The sequence below is a fragment of the Sus scrofa genome, chromosome 14 (genome assembly GCF_000003025.6).
Source record: "Sus scrofa isolate TJ Tabasco breed Duroc chromosome 14, Sscrofa11.1, whole genome shotgun sequence".
NCBI lineage: Eukaryota > Metazoa > Chordata > Mammalia > Artiodactyla > Suidae > Sus > Sus scrofa.
This window is the reverse complement of record NC_010456.5, coordinates 81,625,082-81,648,106: the sequence shown is the minus strand read 5'-3', so window position 1 is coordinate 81,648,106 and position 23,025 is coordinate 81,625,082. Positions and strand designations below refer to the sequence as shown.

At 56.4% G+C, this 23,025-nt stretch overlaps 1 protein-coding gene across 1 annotated transcript in view; it reads right to left on the bottom strand.

The window, feature by feature from the left end:
- The window catches only part of ZMIZ1 (zinc finger MIZ-type containing 1), a 238,742-nt gene continuing 216,015 nt past the window's right edge, over positions 299–23,025 (bottom strand). Inside the window, 15 exon segments of the mRNA XM_013983374.2 lie at positions 299–3,952; positions 5,385–5,642; positions 9,021–9,187; positions 10,696–10,940; positions 11,380–11,448; positions 11,776–11,843; positions 12,788–12,948; positions 13,928–14,033; positions 15,469–15,679; positions 17,172–17,313; positions 17,842–18,016; positions 18,679–18,756; positions 19,982–20,097; positions 20,100–20,163; positions 22,632–22,904. Of these exon segments, the coding sequence (XP_013838828.2) occupies positions 3,845–3,952; positions 5,385–5,642; positions 9,021–9,187; positions 10,696–10,940; positions 11,380–11,448; positions 11,776–11,843; positions 12,788–12,948; positions 13,928–14,033; positions 15,469–15,679; positions 17,172–17,313; positions 17,842–18,016; positions 18,679–18,756; positions 19,982–20,097; positions 20,100–20,163; positions 22,632–22,904 (2,241 nt within the window). The 3' untranslated portion in view covers positions 299–3,844.

The window sequence follows — 23,025 nt, the reverse complement described above, 5'->3', positions numbered from 1 at the left end:
TTCCAGGAACACCTGTCAGAGGCTCTTCCAACTTAACACCTGGCTGATTTTTCTTTTTTTTTTGTAGCGTGATCGGGCAAGGGTGGTGGTTTAAAAGCAAAAACAGAAACACCCATACCACTCCTTAACATTCACAAAATAGCTAATTCGCCAAACCTTTGTTTTTTGTCCATTTATTTAGAAAAAAATTAACATGGGCAAATGAGATACCTCAGTGTTACAACAGAGTATAGAAATGTCTAGCAATAGTCAAATAATTTGATCTTTAAATACAAAATAACCACATGAACACCTAATATACAGGTTTCATCTGAATACATATTTATTAGATAAATATTAGAGGTTGTCACATCATCTAACTACATACAGCTTTGCAAGACTAGAAATCACAATTAGTTTTCTGACCAGTTTAAAGTATGAAATGATTGCATTGTACAGAGATGTACAAAGACGATGACGGTCGCCGTGGGAGTAACTTCAGGCTGCACGGTGGGCGTGTTCGTGTGTGTACGTGTGGATCACCTGCGATCATGATATCAAAAATTATACAAAGTATGAATTTGGTTACAATTTTCTTCTGAAATCCCCGTTTCTTTTCATTATTTCCATAGCACCCTAAAAATACACAGGTGGCAGGACTAGTACACTGAAGCTAAATAGTACATGTAGATAAAATAAAAAACAAAACGGAACAAAAATTCCTTTCCACACAGAGTCAGAGTATATTACATGAGTGAGACAGATGCGGAGGGAGACCTCACATACGCTAACAGACAGCATCTAGTTTTTCCACGTCAAGATGGAGTTCCAAGCCTTTTTTTGTTTGTTTGTTTTGTTTTGTTCCGTAAAATAAAAACAATACACATTCCAAGGGAAATGAATGCATCTGTTAACATGTCTCTATTTCTCATTTACATATGTACACACGTCCCTTGAGTCGCTGCTGCCGACGTCGCCCTATCTGGATGGGTCAGGCCGAGGGAGCAGACATGTAGCTCTCTGGGGGTTCAGGGCCTCCGTTAGGGAGAAAGTATCAGAAGTTTCTTAAAAAATAAAAATGGCTACAGGAACATGATACATGGGTAAAGCTTCAAACCAAGGAGATGGGGCGATCGCTTGTACTTGGGCCGTTCCGCTTGCCCGCCGGCGCCCTGTCCATCCCGTGGAGTGGAGGCAGAAACATGCCTGAGGCCTGGGTGGATGCTTGTCGTGGAGAAGTGGCTTGCTGAGGCATCGTTTTTTTTTTTGCTGAGGTTACTTATGGCTCCAAGTAGTCATCCGAGAGGATTAGGGAAGCATCTCCCCGGAGTTCAGAACCGCCCCTGCTTGGGGAGGCTGTGGTCACCTGAATGTCACCAGCTGGGGCTTGCTCCAACCCCAGGCGCCTTGATGCCTCCCTCCCTGCCCCGCCCCCCTTGGCCTGGCTCCAGAATCACCTGGAAGAGTACTGTCCCCAGAGCACGGGCTTCAGGCACCCCAGTTCTGGAAAGCTCTTTGCTGAACTTGCTGGTGGAGGCTCACTTGGGAGGGGACCCAGGAAACCTGCCTCAGGTGCCGAGCCCATGGCTTCCTCCGAGATGGCTGAGGGAGGTGCCTGGAGCCTGGGCTGTGGGAGCGTATCGGCCCTTGGCGATTGCAAGCTGTGGACAAGTCCATGAGCAGAGTGGGGCATCCTGATAAGAACCAGAATGGACCCTGGGCCTTTCTGAGAAAACGTTGCATGGCAGGAAGCGGGACCTTCTAAGGAAGGTGTCTGTAAGTCTGTCTGGGGTGGAACATTCCCAGATGGCCTGACACAGCCTGGGCTATCGGCCACTGGGCAAAGATGGCCGCATGCTACCTGGTGTCGTCTTTGTTCCCACCAGCCAACTGGGGATGGCTCGAAACAGTGGGTGGCCTGGTCTTCTAACTCATGGTACAGCCACCCATGTTCTTCGTCCCTTCATCTGTACAAATGGCCCTGGTTGCTTTTTTGTTTTTGTTTGTTGTTTTTTTTTTTTAAAAAAGGGACTCGGTCTTTTGTGGTTGAGTCAAGGTATTTTAAAAACACCAGCAAAGGCTATAACCAGGTCATGAAAATGTTGAATATTATCAAAGACAATACTAAAATATTCACAAAGATATTTACAAAAGCAATTCTTAAAATAATTGATTTGCATACGGAACACCAGGCTGTTTGAAAAAACCTCGACAACAGGACAAAGGAAAAGGGGCAGGGACAGGACGATGGCAGCTTTCCTACAGAAAACCTTGTGCCGGGGCCCGTCTGGCACAGTGACTGGAAGTCAACAGCTGGGGCCAACGTTCCGGTCACATCTAGAGGAGTGCTGAGGATCCCCCCAAACAGAGAGGGAGAGGGAGACTGAGATTACAGACAGTGGACGGGGGAGCAGGCGAGGGCCCCAGCAGCAGAAGGCAGGGGCGCGACACATTTACAGAGGGAACCCAAGCGACCCAATGGCCCGGCAGCATCAGGGGCCACACGGCTCAGGGGAGCCTGGAACCAATGCACAAAAAGCTACTGCTCAAGACTTGGAGCAGTAAGCGGGATGGAGCAAAGTGGTGGAGGGAGGCTGCTTCTGCTGGAGTGAGCAGGAGTGTGGGGGTAGAGGGACACAGAGGGAAGGAGAGGCTGGCAGCCAAGTGTGGCATCTGAGACAGCCACAGAAACACCACGGGATGCTCGAGGGCACACAGGGCAACATAGTGGGTTGAAGCCTTGGGGCAGAGAAGCACAGGGACAGGCCAGACCAGACAGAGGACCGGAGAGAGAGGGATGCCTGGGGTTCCTGCGCTGAGCTTGCGCATCTCCTGCCTTTCCACCATTGACCTTGCCGTCCGGATGGCCAAAGGGGTACGAGGACAGCGGGAAGTGGTGTCCCCTGAAACAGTCTTGGGGAGGTGGGGAGGGGGGAGCAGGAGGAAGGAAACAGAACGTATGGAGAGAAATGGTTCGCTTGCTGTCCAAGTCCAATGTTCCTTTTCTCCAGATGACTTCATAGCTTTAAGCTGCTTCGTTTGAAAACGGAGTGGCTTGGAGCAAAGTTCTAAGTTGCCGTTTCTATTGGACTCCAACTCTAGCCGGCAGTACCCCACCCCCCAACTAAGGGCACGATTATTTTGGCTGGGTTCTCTCTCTCTGCTCTCCTATAGCCGGGCCCTGGCCTGAGTCCAAAGGTTGCTGAGCCATCCTGGCCCCGAGGAGGCCTTGACTCCCTTTCCCACCGGTCCCCAAGCAGAAACGGCTCACCCTCTCTCAAACACAGAATCTCGTCCTCTTTTCCACTTTCTGAGAGTGTTTATAGGGAATCCTGGCTTCGAGGTCAGAGATCAAAGTGACAACCTTGGCCCCTGAGAGTTCTCTTTCCCAGAGGTTTGTGCTTTTCCGTGGTGGGTGGTGGTGGTGGTAGGCAGGCCGTTCTCACTGCCACCAACTGCCGCTGCTCCTCCAAGGCTTGGGGCTGCTGGAGTCTGGGTGGCCTTCCCTCAGGTTCACAGTCACTTGGAGGCGGCTCTGGGCCAGGGAGCGGGGAGGCCGGGTTACAGTTTAGAAACTGGAAGAACCTGGGGGCACTGGAGGGTCGTTCGGAAGCCGCCGTCAGCATGTGCCCCCGCCCTGGGCCGGCGCCCCGTCTCGAGGGTCATCTTCATCTCGAGGGTCATCTTCGGGGCCTGCTCTGGCCGTGGGCTCCAGACCCACGGCGCCTTCACAGTGCACCCTCCCGCCCCTCCACACTGAGAAGGCGGCGGTCCGAGGGCACGGGCTCCCAGCGGGAAGGTGTATGTGGGGCAGACGGGAAAGGAGGTCGTGTGGGGAGGGGTGGCCCCGTCGGAGGGGTGGGCTTCAGTTGTTCTCAAAGAGAGACAGGAGGTCATCGTTACTATTGCTCGGCAGGTCGGGGGGGTCCAGGTACGAGAGGAGCTCGTCCGGGTTTGTGAGTTCTGGAAGGAGCTGGAAAAGAAGTATAGACGCCCAGATAAGGTGGTGGCCGAGGGCTGGGCTAGCCCAGGGTGAGGAAGGCAGGGCACCCCTCGGCCTATTCATTTGCTCTCTACCTGGCTCCTAGGGTCCTGGCCCAAACAAAGGAAACTAGCAGCGCTGTGGTCCCCAGATGCACCCAGGCCACCGTGCTAGTTTTATTTTGAGCCTGAGACACAGGGGCCCTGAGCTCACCAATTGGGAAGGCTCTTCACGAACCATGTTGCTCAGATGCTGCCACCAGGAGCCGTGGGCACTTGGGCCTCCCAGCAGAAACCACATGGCTTTGCACGTTAAGGCTGAGCAGTCTCTGCAGCTCCCACTACCCTGCACCTCTCCCAAGAGCTCTGAGCCTGTGGCTTGCTGGCAGTTCTCTTCTTCCCTGTGGCCCCCAGGAAGACTGTCCTCCCCTCTACCATGAGGTCTTTGGAATCTTTTGGTCACACAGGGGACCCTCCTCAATCTAAAAGCACCTGCCTTGGCCAGACTTGGGGAGGAGAGCTGGGTAAGAATCCAAGATGGTCAAAAAGCTGAGTGAACCCCCTTCACCACAAAGCCTGACACTGCTGGGGCCAAGGGTAACTCCTGCTGGGGCTGGGGCATGAAGGGCAGGAGTGACCAAGGAGAGGACAGGCCTCCTCTCGGGGGATCTAGAACCTAAGCGGGGAGGGGTGGGAGGGACACGGCATGTCCCTGGCCAGCTGCCCAGCACCCATCATTCAGTGTTCCCATCCCCCACCTTCCAGACCATTCCGTTCTCAAGGGGGCTGATCCCGAATCTCAGCTGCCCACTTCCGCCTCAGTTACCCCCCAGCGTGACCCGAGGCCGATCCTTCTGTCACCCCACACGGGGGCTTCTCAGTGAGCGATGGAGCGAGCAAAAGCACAAGGCATGGACAACACACAGACTAGAAACTGGAGACAGACATATACCAGCGAGACAGACAGAGGGACCTTGTCCCTCCAGCCCCTCCCCTGCCTCGGGCCAGAGAGCATGGCAGATGCAGATATGGCAAGCCAATGTGGGGGGAAGGGGAAGTGGGGAGAAGGGCAGGGACCCTCCTGTGCTGCCTCCAGAACTGGCCCGGAGGGTCTCTGTGAGGGCCTGGGGAAAGGTGGGGGCAGGGCTGGGCTGCAGGACTGTGGCCAGGGGGACCGGGGGCAGGGCTGGCAGGGTCGGGGAGGGGACACTGGGACTCTCTATGAGGCTTGCCCACTGTGGGGTTCCCTGGTTCTGAGCCAGGGGAGGCAGGTTGGGGCAGCCCACCCTCCACCCACCCATCCCTCCTCACAGCTACACCTCCTCCACCCTGGGCCTCGGGCCCTCAACACCCACCCCTGCTCTCGGGCAGGTCCCGGCGCCAGGCCTAGCCCCAGGCCAAGGCACGTGGTGACCCCAACTTACATCCAGCGAAGGCTCCGGCATGTCGGACGCTCCCTGCGCTCCGGCCTGACCCTCTAAGGCTGAGGAGGGGTTAAAGGTCAGGTCGCTGTGTGGATGGTTGCTGGGAGCGGCCTGTGGCGGTTGCCGGGGAGGCTGGGAAGGAGGAGGAGGAGCCCCACTGTGATGTAATGGAGGCCCTGACTGGCTGCTGGGGTGTGGGACGTGCAAACCTTGTTGTATGGAGGGATGGGGCTGGTCAGAACTGCCAGCGTGTGGCATCTGTGGAGGAGGAGAGAGCAGGAAAAAGAAAGGTGAGGTGACGAGGTACAGCGACGAGATGCCTGGAGAAATGAAAACCAAACAAAACCAGGAAAAAAAAACAAACCCCCAAAACAAAGCCACCCCTCTACAAGGCTGAATGCTTTTTTTTTTTTTTTTTCCTCCTCAGAGAAACAAACAAACAAAAAATCCTCCCCCAAAAAGTGCCAGTCAGGGAGGCTCTGAGGCCACATGGGGCCGGGAGGGAGGCGGCCAGAGGCTCTGAGATAAGCGGAGATTCTGAGAGTGGGGTCTAGGCCCCTGGGAGCCCCTCTGCCCCCCTCGCCCGGACACCAGAACAATGAACAACAGTGAGGGCAGGATGCAGAAGCGAAATGGGCATGTTTCCAGGGAGCAGGGAGGCGGGCGGGGGTGCTGCTGGCGGCGTGGTGCAGCCCTGAGCTGGGGCGGCGGCGGCGAGCAGACATGGACGAGGACGACGGCATGGGGCAGGCGTGCAGCTCAGGGGTCTGTGCCCCCACATGGACCCCGGGCTGGGGGTGGCACTGGGCATGCAGGCTCCGGTGGCAGCTGGGACCTCAGTGCAAGCCCGGAGCAGGATGGAATTGAGCCCAAAGTAAAGGAGCAGAGCTGGGGCTTCTGAGTCCTGCCAAACCCTTCCTGCTGGCCACCCGCCTAGGCTGTGATGGGTGTGCTTCTCTCATAGATTAACTAGAGGGTCCGGGGGAAACATGGGTGGGTGAGACTGAAACGTCCCCTGCTAGTCAGTTTGCTGCCTCCAGCAGCCCTTCCTTCAGAGCTCAGATCTCAGAGTGAAAGGCTGAGCCCAAGTCCTCGCCCCTCTCCCGGCATCACCTACGAGCCCCCAGCCCCACTTACACTCTGCTAGTGAAGGGAGCTCACTGACTGGCCAGGCCGCTTGCCCGGAAGGGGTAGCCTGGTGACCAAACATCTCCTTGGTCTTTTACCCTCCTCCCCACGCTGTCTTCTGGGCCACACAGAAACATTTACACCTCCTTCCTTCCTGGGTTTGGAAACGGCAGCCATACCACCCCTGATCTTCTCCAGGACCTGGTTCCTCTTCCTGTTTCTCCTAAAAGCTGCTCCCCAGGCTGTGCTGTGGGTTGGCCTCTGCCCACAGTCCAGGTGGCCCCAGGCAACACCGTGCCCTGCCAGCCCAGGCCCTGACAATGGGGGATGACCACACGATCTTAAGCTTGGTGACCCTGGGGAACCGTGTGTGTGCACATGAAGTAAGAAGGATCAGGAGAGGCTGGAGGAATGGTCACCACAGTGGTCAGTGTGAGGCCAGCCTGTGACTCCTGTGCTGCTCCACAGTGACGGTTCAGGGAAGTTGGGGGAGGGGGTTCCACCCTCTGGGAACGGCCCAGCCCCAGACAGACAGTGCCCAGATCTACTGAAACTACTGCCCTCCTCGGCCCTGGCATCTTGCTGGAATGTCTCAGAACCTCGAGGGGTAGGTACTCTCTGCGACCTGCTGATACACCTTTCAACCTCCCAGCTGACATGGGAGTCCCTGGGTAAACCAGCACCTGGTTGGAGCCCTCCCCGCTGTCTGTTCCTTCATGGGAATCCTTCCTGGCCTCAGCTGGGTCAGGCTGCTCTGGCTGGGCAGGTGTGGGCGTGGTCTCTCTGTGACTGCACCACGCCACCTGCACAGCTGTACTTCTGGGTCCAGTTTCCATCCAGCAAAAGCCTCGAAACGGGGAGGGACAGTGCATATCTGAAGAGCATCCTGGGGGGCTGTGAAGTCAACTCATAGGCCTGGGTCCCTCTGCAGGCAGCAGGGCCGACAAGGCAGGAGAAAGCCATGTTGGACACAGGAAGCATACAGCACTCTGGCCTCCATCTTCCAGTGCGGGGAATTGTGAAGACTCAGAAGGTGTGCCACGTGAACGTGGAACGGGGATGGGGGGGTGTGATCTGGGAGACTCCTCCTGGGCTTAAAATGCTGAGGTCCTGGGGAGCAGGACTGGGGAAGGGGACCAGGAGAGAGGCCCCCAGAAGTTGGAAGCTCCCATGGGGCAGAAAGTAACTTGCAAAAACATGGCCAATGGCCCATGAAAGCAGCTATTTTTGCCTTGGCATTCTGGGGTTCTGCGGGAAAGTTGCTGCAGTGCCCTCAGAGTCCTTCTGGTGAAGAGTCATTCTTGCTGAGAATTAGTGGCCCTGGTGCACAGGACACTCCCTGCCCAGTGGTGAAGCCAACTCCATATCAGGTGTGGGGAGCACAGTATAATTCAGAGGCCCCTTCTTTCCAGGCCACATGATGGAGGATGGGAGAACTTGGAGAGGAAGCCTTTGGGCATAGGTCCAACCCCACTATCAGGCATTGGTGAGACCCCTGGACCTCTCTTCTTTGGCTCTTGTGGTCCAGGAACCACTGCCAGGTCCTCAGTGATTGCCCTTCTGGCCAAGATGAGAGACCAGGGACAGAAAGAAGGACTAAGGCCTCAGACTTCAGCCCTTGGGGCTTGTTTTCCCCCAAACCCCAAAGATTCTTTCTCCATCCAGGCACTGCCAGAACTTTTGCTCCATCAGCATGAGGCCTGTGTCTGTCTTGCTTTACATCTGGTACAAGGCACAGGTGAGAGATCAGGCTCAGAAAACATCTGCTAGATCAAGTGGAATCATCCAGTGCTCCCTAGATAAGGACTTAGGAGGTGACCAGGCTTCCCACCACTGCTGTGAGGGCCATAGGAAGGGCAGGCCTCCAGACAGCACAGGACACCTCACCCAAAGGGGCTTTCTCAGCAATACGGCGTGTGCTAGTATGTGAAACACGATGAGAAGTAAGTACCCTTGGGATAAGCAGAGTTCCTAATGTTTCTTACGCAGAAGGAGGTGATACCCTGAAGATTCAGACCCTTGGAGAGTAAGTGCCTGGGTTTGGGACAAAATTCTGGATGGCTGGATAGAGCTACAGTAAGTCAGTATCAGTGTGTGTAAAAGGGGGAGCGAGGCAAGGGGTGTGTGTGCATGTGTCTGTGTGTGTCCAGGGTGTTTGGAGGTGTGTGAGCCTGGTGGGGGGTGTGCAGGCGTCTGCACGCACACGTGCATCTGTATGTGATGTGTGTGTGCAGGTAAGAGTGTGAAGCTTCCCCCATCTCCTGGGAATCTGATGCCCCAGGCGAAGGAGCCAGATCCAAGGATGCTGATGGGCCACGACCCGGCCTCATTCAGGCCTCCCACTCCCTCCTGGGTCCCGAGACTCAATTCTCAGTCCTCCTTTTTGCTTGGGAGGGACCTAGGCAAACATCAAAAAGGTCCAGGGAGAGCCCTCTGTCCCCGTCCGTCCCACATAGAGGCTAGGGGCACAGGGAGGTGGAGGGCTGGGGTCGAGGAAGAGGTACTCACAGTCTCCTGCATGGGGTGACTGAGGGGCTTCTCGAGGGCGGCCATGTTGTTGGGCATATCCGGGGGATGGGAGAGCTGGGGGGGCCCGTGCATGAAGTCGTTCATGGACGTCCCGCCGGGGTTCCCGTGGGGGAAGTCAAAGTTGCCATGGCCCTGGTAGTTGTTGCCTGGTTAGGGAATGAGATGGGGAGGAGGGGGGGTCAGACAGATGGAAGACAGCCGCCCCAGGGAATGCAGAGTGTGTAAATTAAGCACCAAGTCCCATCCTCCGTGGGGCTGGAGTGGGCACCTGCAGCCTTAGGTTTCTGGGCTCTACAGCAGGGCAGAGATGCACCCAGGGTGCGTGATCTCCTAGGGCTAAGAGCAGAGGCAGAGTGGGAGTTCCCTTCGTGGTGCAGTGGTTAACGAATCCAACTAGGAACCACGAGGTTGCGGGTTTGATCCCTGGCCTCGCTTAGTGGGTTAAAGATCCGGCATTGCTGTGAGGTGTGGTGTAGGTTGAAGATGCGGCTCAGATCTGGCGTTGCTGTGGATCTGGCATAGGCTGGCAGCTACAGTTCCGATTGGACCCCTAGCCTGGGAACCTCCATATGCCGCAGGAGCAGCCTAAGAAATGGCAAAAAGACACACACACACACACACACAAAAAAAAAAAAAAAAAGCAGGGGCAGAGTGACAGAAAGCCAAAGGTCAGACTCCTGCGGGCAGGGGGATGTGGAATAAGGCCCATGTGTGAGTTTTCCACGGGATCTTGTGAGCGAGCTCCATGACCTGTCCCCCCGCCAAGGGTCCCACATGGCTGCACTTCATCACTGGGACGAGCCAGGCCCAGAGAGGGAGATCAGGATCTGCCAAGTCCATGAAGAAAGCTGTGTCAGATTCAAGATGACACCATTAGAAACCAGCTGTCTGGCTTCCCAAGCCACTGCTCCCTCCACTATGTGGCCATGAGAGCTCAGAGGAATAGCACACTGGAAAGCTGGGGCCCTCAGCATGCTGTGGACTTGGGCTAGGTAGGCTAACCTCTCTGGACCTCTAGTCATCCAGGAGCCCTCAGGAACCTAAGAGCAGGGATCCTGCTGGGAGCTGCCATCCTCTGTGTTTGTGGGGGTGGGGTGGTGATACTTTCTCGGAACCGAGGGCAGGGCAGTGCAGCTTGGTCTGGACAGCAGGGAGAATGAGAGGGCCTTGGTGCCCAAAGGCCGGTGTCCCAGGCCTGTGGACTCTAGCTCTGGAAGGGTGGGAGTACTGCAGACAGGGACAACATAGAGATGTCAGAAGGAAACACAGGAGGGTCAGGGCAAGGGGACTGTGGTGTTAATGACCCTGGCAAAGCAGACTCTGAAGCCCCTGAGCTTGGCACCTGCCTGCCCAGGGGCTCCAGGAGTCAGAAGACTGGGCAGGGTGGGGTGGCAGAGGCAGGAGGCTGGCTCACAGAGCAGCTGCTCACTCATGCCTTCCTAGCTGGGTGCCAACCCACAAAGCTGGATGGAACCAGAAGGCTGGACAGAGAGGGGAGGCTGGTATTGCATGGATTGGCGTACCCCAAGTCCAGAGATGTGGGATTGTTTTGGGGAGGGTGTTGTGTGTTACCTCTGCCTTGTCACACCATACCCTCCCTGCACCTGCCACCACCATCCTAGAAATCCTATGCCCCTGCTGGGACATCACCCACCTTGGCTGCTGTAGTCGTTGGAGTTGGTGCCCCCGGGTGGAGGCGGGAGCGGATAGGGGGATGGGCCAGGGCCCAGGGCTGCAATCATCTCCATGACATTGGGCATAATCATCTGGCTGGGACTCATGGTCTTGAACCGCTTGGAAGGGATGCCGTCAGGGTCATCCTTAATGTGTAGGTCCGACTTGATGGGCACTGGTCGCCAGCTGCACGTGGGGTCGATGGTGACCTCTTCAAACTCGGAGCTAGGAGGAGCAAGGGGGCAAAGCTGAGGCTCTGGGGTACCAGGCTTTGGACACAAGAGCCTCCAGCTCAGACAGACCCTGTGATGTCCTTGTTCAGGCTCCCTCTGACCCCATGCCCACCACACTCTATATATGACAGAGGTGTGGGGATTTTTACCTCTTTGGAGGCCAGGGGCTAGGCAAGTGGGGTACCTGGCCCCAAGGCCTCCACCCAAGGCACTGCCAGCTTCCTATTCCAGCTGAGCTTGGTCCTTTATGGAAAGTTCCTTTGCCCCCAGGTTCAGAAGCCCTCAAATTTGCAGAAGTGAGGGATGTGGGAAAATGGTCAGCCAACCCAGCGGGGGATGGGGTATCAGGACATCCACATAATCGCCTCCTGAAATCTAGGCCAGTCTTCCTTCCCCCACCCCGGCCCTAACATGGGGAGGGGCCCACTTACTGTTGGATGGCGTTCAGGATGCCCCACATGTACTGATCCACCTCCAGGCCCTCGAGCAGAGCGGTTTTACTAGAAAATGAGACGGGGGGTGGGGGGTGCTTGGCATTTGCTCCTGGACCCCAGAGGGTGGGGCCCAGTCCACTCCTCCCCACTGTGCCCAAGAGCCCCTGCCCCTGCTGCTGGTTACTACTGGGGGCACCGACAGGAGAGGACAGCCTTGTGACAGCTTGATACAAAGGGACTATGCACAGTCCCCGCAACCTGAGCCCCTCTTCTGTGTTTGGGTTCTCTCTTCAGCACTTAGGGCAGGTGTAGGCTGCTGGACCCCAAAGAGCAGAGCCAGAGCTCCTCCCACAGCCAGGTGAGGAAGCTTGTGCCAAGGTGGGAGTCACTCACTTGCACACAGGACACCTCCAGGTCCCTCTCTCACAATTCAGCTGCAGGTACGACTCCAAGTCAAAGCACTGCAGAGGCCGGGAGAGACACAGATAAGACCAGGGCTTTCAGAAACCGCCTAAATGCAAGTGTCGTTGCCTCTGGGACCCCCATGAAGACCTCCCACCATGGGGAGGGACAGGTGAGAGAGAGATGCAGGGCTGGAGGCTGGGTGGGTAAAGATCTTGCTGATTTTCTGCTGTGCATATGGCATACTGGTCATGTGGAGTCCCTGTATGCCCGGGCCCAGGCCTCCTCATACCATCCCTGTGCCCCAGATGACCCATGACCTCTGAGAAGGCTTCCTGGTTCCCTAGCATCTGCCTTTTGCAGGTCCTGCCTCATGACAGCCCCTTTCACTGACCCAGCCCAGGCATGGAAGATATATCCTGCCCAGTTCATCACTGTGTGTCAGACAAAGTCTCCTGGAAAAGGGTGGTGGGGGGCAGGGAAGCAAGGCTCCTGCTTCACTACGAAGCCCTCGGGGCCGGCTGTGAGAGGGTGGGGCTGAGGGTGCAGCTGGCCTGGCCCTGCGGTAGCCCCCACCCAATGAATCCCACCCACCCAGGCTGCCTGCATTTTGACACCCACACTGTGATAGTCACTCATCCCACAGCCACTTCCTGAGCACCTGCTCAGGGCAAGGCCTTGGGAGATAGCAGTAAACCAGGCAGAGGCGTCCCTGCTCTCTGGTTCTCTATCAGCCGTGGTGGCCGTATGGGCAGGATTTCCAGCTGGCATCTGACACCTGCCAGGGCAGGGACGTCTAAATCCAGTTCTGAAGCTCCCTGGGAACCCAGCTCTGAGCACACAGGAAAGATGCACAAAGGATAAATGATGGCAACAGCGAGTGAGTGAAACCAGCTGCTGACAGCCACGGCATCCTTCGGGGGTCAGAGACAGGCCCTGCTGCCTCCTGCCTACTCCTCGCCATCCCAGCCAGACTGTGGGCGGCTCCCCTGGGACAGCTCACCTGGACGTGCTTGCAATCATGGCCTCGAGCAGGCAGCTGAATGCGCCGGAATGTGATGGGGCACTTCAGAGACACCTTGATGGCGGTCTGCTCTACGCCATCCTCCCCATTGAGGGTCGTGTTGCCTGATGAGGCGGCCACGCTGCTGAAATTCCGCTTGACTGTGGGGCAGAGGCATGGGTGGATGAGGAAGGCAGGGCCACCCTGCACATACCCTACTCCCTCTCGATACGGGGACATGCCCTGGTTCTCCACATCCCCCACCAGTGGGAGGTCCTATGAATAGCTTCAGGCCACCATGGCCTGGGTGAAGGGAGCTCAGCTGCCTGGGGACCCTGGGCCGCCCAAAACTCTGGAATGACAGCCTACGTGTGACATGTGTGAGGTGCATGCTCCCCTGGAGGTGGCCACGTCTGCCCCCCAGTCTCTGCAGCTCAGGTCCCACCTTCACTAGGAAGACTTTCTGCAAAACCTGCAGAAACCCAATCTGGCACTTCACTGGTTTTCTGGGTCAGTGGAGAGCCTCACAGGCGCCTTTGCACTTAATTCTCCAAGTGCAGAAATGGAACTGGACAACTGCCTGCCGGGATTCTAGGGCTCAGGACATAACGTCAAGAAGCACATTTGAAGGGGGAGCAGGGGTGCACCTCCCTGCATGGCGCCCCCAGCAAGTGTCTGCAATGGGCCTCTGAGCCAAGTCTCCCTGTTTCAGTCAGGCCTGGGCTGTCGAGCATGGCGCCCCCAGCAAGTGTCTGCAATGGGCCTCTGAGCCAAGTCTCCCTGTTTCAGTCAGGCCTGGGCTGTCGAGGTGGGGTGGCTAGTCTGGAATCTCCCCCAGTGCTTCCCTACTGAGGAATAATCCCCTTCTCCACTTCTTCCTATCCTTCCAGGTAAGCGCTTCCTCCAGGAAGCCTGCCTGGTTTACCTATACCATGGTGTTTTCTTTTAATCTGTCTTACATCCTATGCTCATAGTATGGTGTGCTCATCTGATGGGCCCCACAGCTCTGGAAGAGGGACACTGGAGGGGGAGGAGGATGGGCTGGTGCCAGGGAACACTCAGGGCCCAGTGGTATCACGCCCCAGGGACAGTGTATGCAGTGGGACTGAGGACTGGCTCGAGCCCTAAGCCCCCACTCACTTTTCGTGATACAGTGTTCTGCAGGCAGGAGCCGCTTCTTGAGGAGGCCTTGCAGCACGGAGCGCACAGAGGGCCGGTGGACCAGCTGCAGCACGAAGAGGTGGGACTGCCGAGAAAGAGGGGAGGCTCAGTCCCTGCGTGTAGCCCCCATGGCCCGCCCACTTGCATCTCTGCAGGCCTAGGTCACCCTGCAACCCAGAGGCTAAGCCCAGGAAAGGGCCTGACATCCACAGTGATGCTCTGCTAGGAGGGTCCCCTGTGACCTGGGAGAGAGCCCATGAGATCCAGGATGCGTCCTGGGACCTGTGAGCCGGGGGTCCCAGGCCAGGGTTACCACTCAAGCACAACTGCCACTGGTCTAGGCCAAGGCTGACTCTGACTCTGACACTGAAACACCTCTGGGATGAGGTTATGGGTCACACAGCACCAGGACTGGAGCCAACCTTCCTTCCTACCCTTGCTCACCCTATCATATTTCCTCCACCCTTCCTGCCAGAGGATGCTGTTCTGCTTTACCTTTCCAGGAAGCCTTCCAGGACTGTACACTCCAACAGGCCTCCACAGGCTCCTCACTCTGAGAGCATCCCTGGTCCTGTGACTCCTACCTCTGGATGTCTCAGTGCCCTGACCCTCTTAAGGGCATGATCAGAGCCCCTCCTTCTCCCTGAGGCAGGCCAGCAGAGTGGGGCGGGTAATCTATTTCCATGCAAATCCCTGAGCAAGCCCCATGTGCCAACGCCTGATTTTGGGGGACAGGAGCATGGCTCTGACATGGTCCCAGATCAATGAGCCAAAGGCCAGGGGACAGACAGACTGACAGACAGACAGACACACACACATATAATTCTAAGACAGTGGGGATGGGTGATGAAGGGAGCGAATTAACTTTAGATTTGGTAGAGTTGGGTTTAGGGGTAAAAGGTGATTAGAATATAAAAATTTCTGGAGTTCCCATCGTGGCTCAGTGGAACGAATCCAACTAGAAACCATGAGGTTGCAGGTTTGATCCCTGGCCTTGCTCAGGGCGTTGAGGATCCGGCGTTGCCGTGAGCTGTGGTGTAGGTTGAAGATGTGGCTCAGATCTGGCGTGGCTGTGGCTCTGGTGCACAGGCTGGTGGCTACAGCTCCGATTCGACCCCTAGCCTGGGAACCTCCATATGCTGCAGATGCAGTCCTAAAAAAGCAAAAAAAGACTATAAAAATTTCTTGCAAATGAGGCATACACAGAGCCTAGCTTTGAGGGACCCACAGAACTGCCACATGGAAAAAGGAGTGGGGCACGGGATGCTGGCTGCTGTCCGGGAGGAGGGGCCACAGAGGAAAGCAGAGCTGAGAGTGTACACAGGACAGAGGTCTCAGGATGACAGGGGGAAAGGCCCGGCCTCAGGCCAAAGCATGGCTGCTTGAACCTCATCCCACAACTCTGGGGGGGACCATGGCACATTTATGGGTTACTTCTGAAAGATTACTCCAGGAGCTGTGGGGAGGGAGGATGGAGACCCCAAGGGGGCTGAGGATTTTGGCCCCGCCCACACACTCACGCAGCAGCAGGCTGTGACAGTGATCTGGATGGTGTTGCGGCCAGGCTGGCACACATGCTTGAGGTGCAGGGGCTTGTGGGACGTCTTGTTGTCGCCGCGCTCGATGGTGAGGGGCGTGGCATTGACGCTGACCTGCACTGAGGCCGGCCAGTTGGTGTTCATCTGCCGGTCCTCGTGGTGGTAGCACTTGAATTGCAGCTCCAGGTCAGACCTGGGGGCAGGGTGAGGCTCAGGGTGGCTCTGCGAGGGGGCTGCCCAGGGCCTTCATGATGCCTGGCTGGCCCACACCCCTAACTCACCACAGCCCCCCAGTGAGTTGCTGAGGGCGGTGGGGGGGACCCCATTCTCAACCATGAAGGGTCCCCCGTCGCCCCGAGCTCTCTTCTCTCACCCTGCTCATAACTCCCATCAAAACTCATTCCCAGCAACCCAAATTCCACCGTCAATTCCAACCACAGCCCCATGCCCTCTGACCATAGCCTTATGGCTCTGGCCACAGTTTGCATGTAAGTGTGACCCCTGTTCCTTTAGGACAGAGACAAATATACAGAAAGGACGGACACTAACTCAACAAACTAGCTGGGAGGCTGGTTATGCCCCAGGCTTCTGTGGAAGACGCACCCCAGGCCACCGAATCTAGTTCAGGTCCCCCTCCCCCCTCAGGGTGGGGCCCTAAGATACAACACTGAAGGAGTCCCTTCAGACCCAGCAGGGACCATGCACACGTGAAAACTGAGCAGGGCCAGCGGCCAGGGCCACAGGAGGCCTTCCAGGCGAGGGTACTCATGGGTAGGGAGGAGTGGGTGAGCAGGGCCCATGCACAGGGGTCTCTCCACACTCCTGTTTGAGCCCCCCTCCCCATATATACCCCTCCCACCTGTGCTGTCTCTGGCCTGCACTGCAGCCAGCTCAGCCTGATCAAGGCAATGGTCTGGCTATGTGTGCAAAGGTGTATGTGCATGTGCACGTGCCCGGTTCAAACACATCGAGGTGCCCTCAAGGTACTCATTGGGCAGCAAAGGGCTCTGGTCACTGGCATGGTGGGATGGTGTGAGTCCTGCACGAGGAGGAGGAACTGAGCGTGGAGAGGCCAATGGGTTCTAGCATCCCAGAGACCGGGGCTCAAGTCCCAGCTCTGCCCCTGACTCGCTGCAAGAAAATCAACTTCTCTGGCCTCAGTTTCTTCATTGCCAGTGGGGCAGGCAATGCCCACTCACAGGTCAAAGGAGAGGAGGCAGAGGAGATTCAGCATACAGAGTCTGGGCTGGCCCAGCAGGGGACCTCCAGAGCCTGCATTCCAGAGCCCTGCTGGTGGCCAGCTCCTTGCCATCTGCAGGAGGGACCCAGCCCTGTTCCTGTTCTAGCCTCTTCTCTCTATACTCCCGACTCTGACCACATGAGCCCTGTGCAGGGCCAACTCGGGGCCCCGCTGGAACATCCTCCTCCCCAGCCTTTAGGTCTGAGCTAGCCACCTTTTCTTCTTGGTATTTGTCCTTGATCCCTCTCTCAGGACTGGCGTGAGTGACAGTTGCTCCCTGTCCTCAGGCTACTAAGGCCAAGGCACCTTTGTTGGTCTCCTGCAGGTTCCCCACAACACCCCCAGGGCTTTGTGCACAGGAGGGCCTGGTCCATGGTGACGGTGTCAAGTAGCATGGTGGGCCGGTGTCCACCCAGCTTGGGCAGCACCTCGCCCCGACACTCACCTCCACATCAGCGTCTGGTGGACCGTGGGCCGCAGGTGAAAGACGTGGTTGCTGACGGCCAGGTTGTGCTCCAGGCGGAAGGGCTCCAGCACCACACCATCGCGCACGGGGAATGTGAGCCGCAGCTCGTCATTGTGGTTGGCTGTACGGGGAGAAGCTGGTGAGCTGCACGGCCCTGGCCACCACGGACAAGAGCCTAGGCTCATGCACATGACGTGCACCCTTGGCTGCAGGCTCTGGGTATATGTGTGAACAGGGCCACGGCAGCTGGGCTGTGTGCTCAAGGGCACATCGGGCAGCCTCTGGCTTCTTCCAATCCAGCCGATCCCATGCTGACCATCCCTGGGTCCCACATCCCACTGATCCCGCTCCACACCCCCTCTCATCCCTCCCCGCTCCCTGCTCTGGAAGCCCCCGGTTGGCTTCTCCTCGCAGTGCTTTCCCACAGCCGAGAGCTGCTCTCCCGCCAGCCTCCAGCTGCCCAGGCAGGTGGTAAGGAGGCCTGCTCTCACACCCTCCTGCTTGTTCCACATGCCCAGCGCCCACAGCAGGAGGTCTGACTTCCAAGGCGCTTGGCTCCTGGCCCCCTGAGCAGGGGGAGGGGCAGGCAGGGGGAAGGGGCTGGACTGAGGGAGGGAGAGAGTGGGGGTGGGGAGAGTGGGACACTCACCTGGGGGTGGTGGTAGAGCGCTCATATTTGGCTTGATGTCCGGTGGGAAGGGTGGTTTAACATCTTGGCTGGGGGACAGGTATGGGGGGATGCTACTCCCAGGGGTCATGGGGGGCGTAGGGTTCCCTGGAACAGGTGAGTGGGGGTAATTTGCCACGGGAACCGGCCTGGGAGGCTGGAGGGAAAGAGAAACCACATATAGGTTATGGGGTCACAGGAATGAGGAGGGGCCATGGCTGTGGACATACACCTGCCCACTCTAGGATCCTAGGATTATAGCCCTTGCTCCTCTCAGGAGAGCCCCCCCCAACCAGGAAAACCCTTTCCTCCATTCCAGCTTCTGCTCCCATGGGAAGACAGGTGGGCTTGGGAAGGGCCTCCCCACCCTTCACTTGGGTCATAGCACTGGGGATGGTAGGGTCCCCAGCCCACTTGACCAAGGAGGACCCAGGCTAGAGGGATGAGGGACTTGTTTAATATCATCTCGGGAGACGAGAAAAGCTAGGAACAAGCCAAGGTCTCCTCCTGCCCACACCATGACTCTAGTCCCTGTCCTTCAGCCCCATCCTGCTCGGGTCCCCAGATGGAGTCAGGTGGGAAGCATCTCCAGGAGGCCCTCTCCTTTCCTCTTTCAGTTTTTGCTTTGCTTTTTTCCAGTATTGGCCAGGTCCACCCTCATCCCTGGCCCACACACTTAAGCCGCAGATTCTCTAAGTATCTCTGTGCCCAGGAGCAGACAACTCTTCTAAGGTCCAGAGAGGCTGGGGCAAGAACAGTGAGGCCCCTTCTAACACAGTGCATGTGGGTTTAAGTCCCAAGATGGAAACTGGAACATACCCTATTGACATTCCCTTGGCTGTAGTTGCTGTAGCTGCTTCCAGAGAAGGTGTTATTTTGTCCATTAAACTGCTCTGGCTGGTAAAGCAAGATAAACAATGCCATGAATGGAAGGCAGCAAAGCTACCAGAAGCCCACTCTCTCTCCTGAAATGAAAATCTTCTGGGGGGACAGGGCATGTGACAGAGGCTGACCCAGTGCTGCGGTAGGGGTGGGGAGGGGGCACAAAGTGAGGATAGAGCAGGTCACTGCTGTGGGTCAGTGGTTTACCTCTCTCTGCCCATAGCTACTAATTTAGTAAGTTTATAAAAATAGCAACTCCAGGTGTGCTGAAGTTGGGGTAAAAATACTAAGCCCCCGGAGTTCCCGTCGTGGCTCAGTGGTTAACAAATACGATTAGGAACCAAGAGGTTGTGGGTTCGATCCCTGGCCTCGCTCAGTGGGTTAAGGATCTGGCCTTGCTGTGAGCTGTGGTGCAGGTCGCTGACGCGGCTTGGATCCTGCGTTGCTGTGGCTCTGGCGTAGGCTGGTGGCTACAGCTCTGATTAGACCCCTAGCTTGGGAACCTCCATATGCTGTGGGAGTGGCCCTAGAAAAGCCAAAAACAAACAAACAAACAACAAAAAAAACCAAACTAAGCCCCCATGGTGGGTGGTCATGTAAACTGGTATGAATCACTGGCAAATAAGTGTAAAATATTTGTGTCTTCCTCACTTCTGAGAAGGTACGGTATAATAATCCTGAAGAAGGAAAGAGTGTGTGCCTGAATATATTCATCGCAGTCCTATTTCAAAAGTGAAAACTCAAAAAAACCCCAAATGTCCAACAGAAAAGGAATGGTAAAATACGGTATGGTTCCCAGTGGAATGTTAGGCAGCCATTAAAAATGAAAACCAAAGGGACTGTGGCAATAAGTAACAGGCTGGTGACTTCCTGTCAAATGAAACAAACAGATTCAAAATTACAGCTGAACAACACGCTGGCGCCCAGTGCATAGAGACAAAGTTTACAAGAAAACGTTAATATATTCGGGCGGAGGCTTTTTCTTTAAAAAATATATTCCCTTCACTGTTATTATCTTGTGTGTGCTGTAAATAGTAAAAGAAGGAAAACCATCATCTGAGCCTCATGAGAAAAGGAACCAAGGAAAGCCCGTCTGTCAGTGTGGCCACAGCAGGCACAGCTCTGAGCACACGAGATCACATCCAGAAGTCTCCGCCTGCCCCCTGGTGACCTTGGGGGATGCCCAGGGCTAGGATGACACAGGCCGGGGTAGGGGTGTGAGGTGGGGTGTGGGACTCACCTTGTAATACTGCCCCATGTTGACTGTGGGGGGCGGGTACTGCCCGGTGCTCGGCTGGCTGGGCATCCTCTGCCCAGGGTAGTTGGGAGAGGTGAGCGGCCGCGGGGGTTGGGGGTGGGGTACTGGCCTGGCTGGGTGGGGAACTGGCTGTTTGGTCCGTATTGCTGGTTTCCATAATTGGGCTGTGGTAGCAGAGAAAGAAGCAGGGAAAGATCATCAGGACCACCCCACCTCCTGTCCTCTGCCCCTGCTGTTTTCCACCCTCAAAATGCCCACCCCACCTGCAAAGGCGAACAAGTGAACCAGATGATGCCTGGGGCCCCTTCTTGTTCTGACATCCAGGGCCACCACCTCCTGTCTGTCTAGCATGAGATGAAGCTGTCCTTCTCCAAGCCCCCATGCCCCTCGAGCTTGGGGGTGCTACTAGTGCTGTGAGGCTCTCCTAGTGCTTGGCATGTGACAGATCACAGGATGTACTTCCAGGAAGGTGCTCCCCGGCCTCTGCATACTCTGAGGCTGAATCTGGGAGGCGCTGTCCTCCTCCCCTATACTGAGCAGAATACACTGATGTTTAGTTCTGGGCCATCTGTGCAGAGGCTGGGAGAACCAGACTGGTGAAGGGACAAGACAAGCCTCCTCTAGAAGGAAGCAACATCTCCAGGGAGAGGCAGGATTGATGTCCTGGGGGAGCCACTCCCCACCCTCCAGTTGCCTCCCTGTCTGTAAAATCAGGTGATCCTCAGGGCACCCCAGGCCATTACATCCTGCAGTCGGGGCTTCTTCCCTGTCTGTTGAAAACTCCTTGCCTATTAACTGTCTCTCGTGCCCTCTAGGCTCAGAGGTGCAGGAGATGGCTGCATCCCCAGGTCGGGCCAAGAATAGGCCCGCAATTAATACTTGCTCAACACATGAAGAAAAGGCCGGGAGTGAATGACAGAGGAGAGGTGTGCATCACTGCCTTAGAACTTTGAGCAGCTCACACTGTTGCAATATGGTGGCGGCTCTGCATGACGGTGGAGTTCCCATCACATCACAGCAGGAGAGGAAGTGGAGGCTGGGGCCTCTCCACCAGGCTGGAGAAGAAGCCTATGCAGGACGATGTGACCTGATGCCAGCCCCTGCCCCAGGATTCTGACAATTCAAAGGTTCTATGAGTGTGTACTTCAAGGTGAGGCATCTTCCCAAACAGGGTCAGGCTGTGCGGGCTGTGGATCCTAGCGTCACAGCCCAGTGTCAGGCATTTTGTAGCTGGGCAGCATCGGTCTATGAAGAGGATGATTTAGTAGAGATAATTGGGAGTTGCTCATGTGCCCTGCTGTGGCAGGCAAGAGCCGGGGAGTCAACAGGGCTGATGTCAGGCTAATGACCGGGAATTCTGCTGCTTTTTCTGTGATCGCCTTCCTGTGTGCCAGGAGCCCCATGGCTGGGCCTACAGATGCAGTCCCAGCCCAGACAGCAGGGATGCTGGGAATCTGGGCACAGAGGGGGCTGAGAGGGCCCAGAATTTGTGCGGGGGGCCTGTGCGAGGGAGTGAGGCCTGTAGGTTGAGAAGCCCATCCCCAAGGACAGTCAGGGCCTCGGGAACTGCCATCCTTCTCTGACCCCTTCCTGAGCTGCTGCCAACCCGGAGGAGGTCCAGGCTTGACCCAGGATTCTGAGTGTTTGAGGAAGTCCCTGACTTCTCCCCTCTCAGGCCCAGGACATCTCCATCAGTAGCCAAGCCACCTTCTAGCCTAAGTAAGGGTGGATGCTAAGGGGAAGCATGCAGATCTTCAAGGAACACAGGGTCTTTGGGCTCTACGCTCACTGTAAGCCTGAGCTGAAGGTGTCATTCTGAAAAGGGGTGGTGCCAACCTGAAAGAAGGTATGTAAAAGAGCACTGGGAGATGCTCAGGAAGGGGCTCCATCCAGATGAGGAATCAAGGTGGGCCTCCCAAGGAGTGTGTGTGCTGGGCCACAATTCTGGGGTCTCTGCATCTTCTGCAGGTGAGCTAAATCCTTACCCTGGTACTCATAGGCCATTTGCTACCGACTCATTTTCTAAGTGTTCACTGAAGGCCTTGTGACGCCTCCTCCATACTGAGTTCCATACACCCCATCATGTATCATTCCCTTGTGTAACATACTATTTGCCTTCCAAACACTTTTCCAACAGGCATGGCCTTTAGATCTTTTTAGAATTTTGTCTCATCTCTCACTCTTGGGTGTGAGATGTCCTCGTGTGGGTTTGAGGAACGTGGACCCAAAGTCACCCAGTTATTGTCTGCACTAAGACAGGAGAGAATGCTAACAGCGGCTATTATCTAAGTGCCTGCCTATCCCCACCCCAGGCCAGGCACTTCAAGTACACCCCCTCATTCAAGACTCCCAAGCAGCCCCAGCAGGTGGGTTGAACTGTCATTGCCTTTTAGGAAAGAAAAAGCAGAGACTCAAAGAAGCGACATGACTTTCCAGCCAGGAAATGGCAGAGCTGACCTTAACTCAGGAGCACCTCAGGACCCTACCTCCTAAGGCTCTCTGCCTTTTGGTCCAGTTTCCCTGAAGGTCAACCCATGCCCTTTTCAAGGTACTGCCCACAGCACCTGTGTCTTTAAGCCCCAGCTCCTCCCCACCTCCCACCTGCCCACCACCCGCCTGCTGTCACACTCACCTCTCCCGGGTATGGCCTCTTTATGCTCTGAATGGGAAGGGACTGGGGCCGGGGGCCCGGGTAGGTCTGCTGGGGCATCCGCTGCCCGTGTGTGCCAAAGGGGCTGATGCCGGGTGGCCGGGGTTGATTCATGCCCATGGGAGGGCCGCTCATCCCCGAGGGTGTCATGCCAGCCGCCATGCTTGCGGGGTTCATGCTGCCCCCCATGGAGGCAGGCCCCCGAGGCCCGGGCTGGTTCATGAATTGGCTGTTATACGCCTGGGTGGGACCCATCTGGAAAGAGGAACAGACCTTCAACGGGAGAAGAAAAAAAAAAGAATAAAATGCCACATGCATTGAAAGTGCAGGGAGGGAAGGGTGGGGGGAGTGGGGGGTTTGGGGTGAGGGGGAGCCT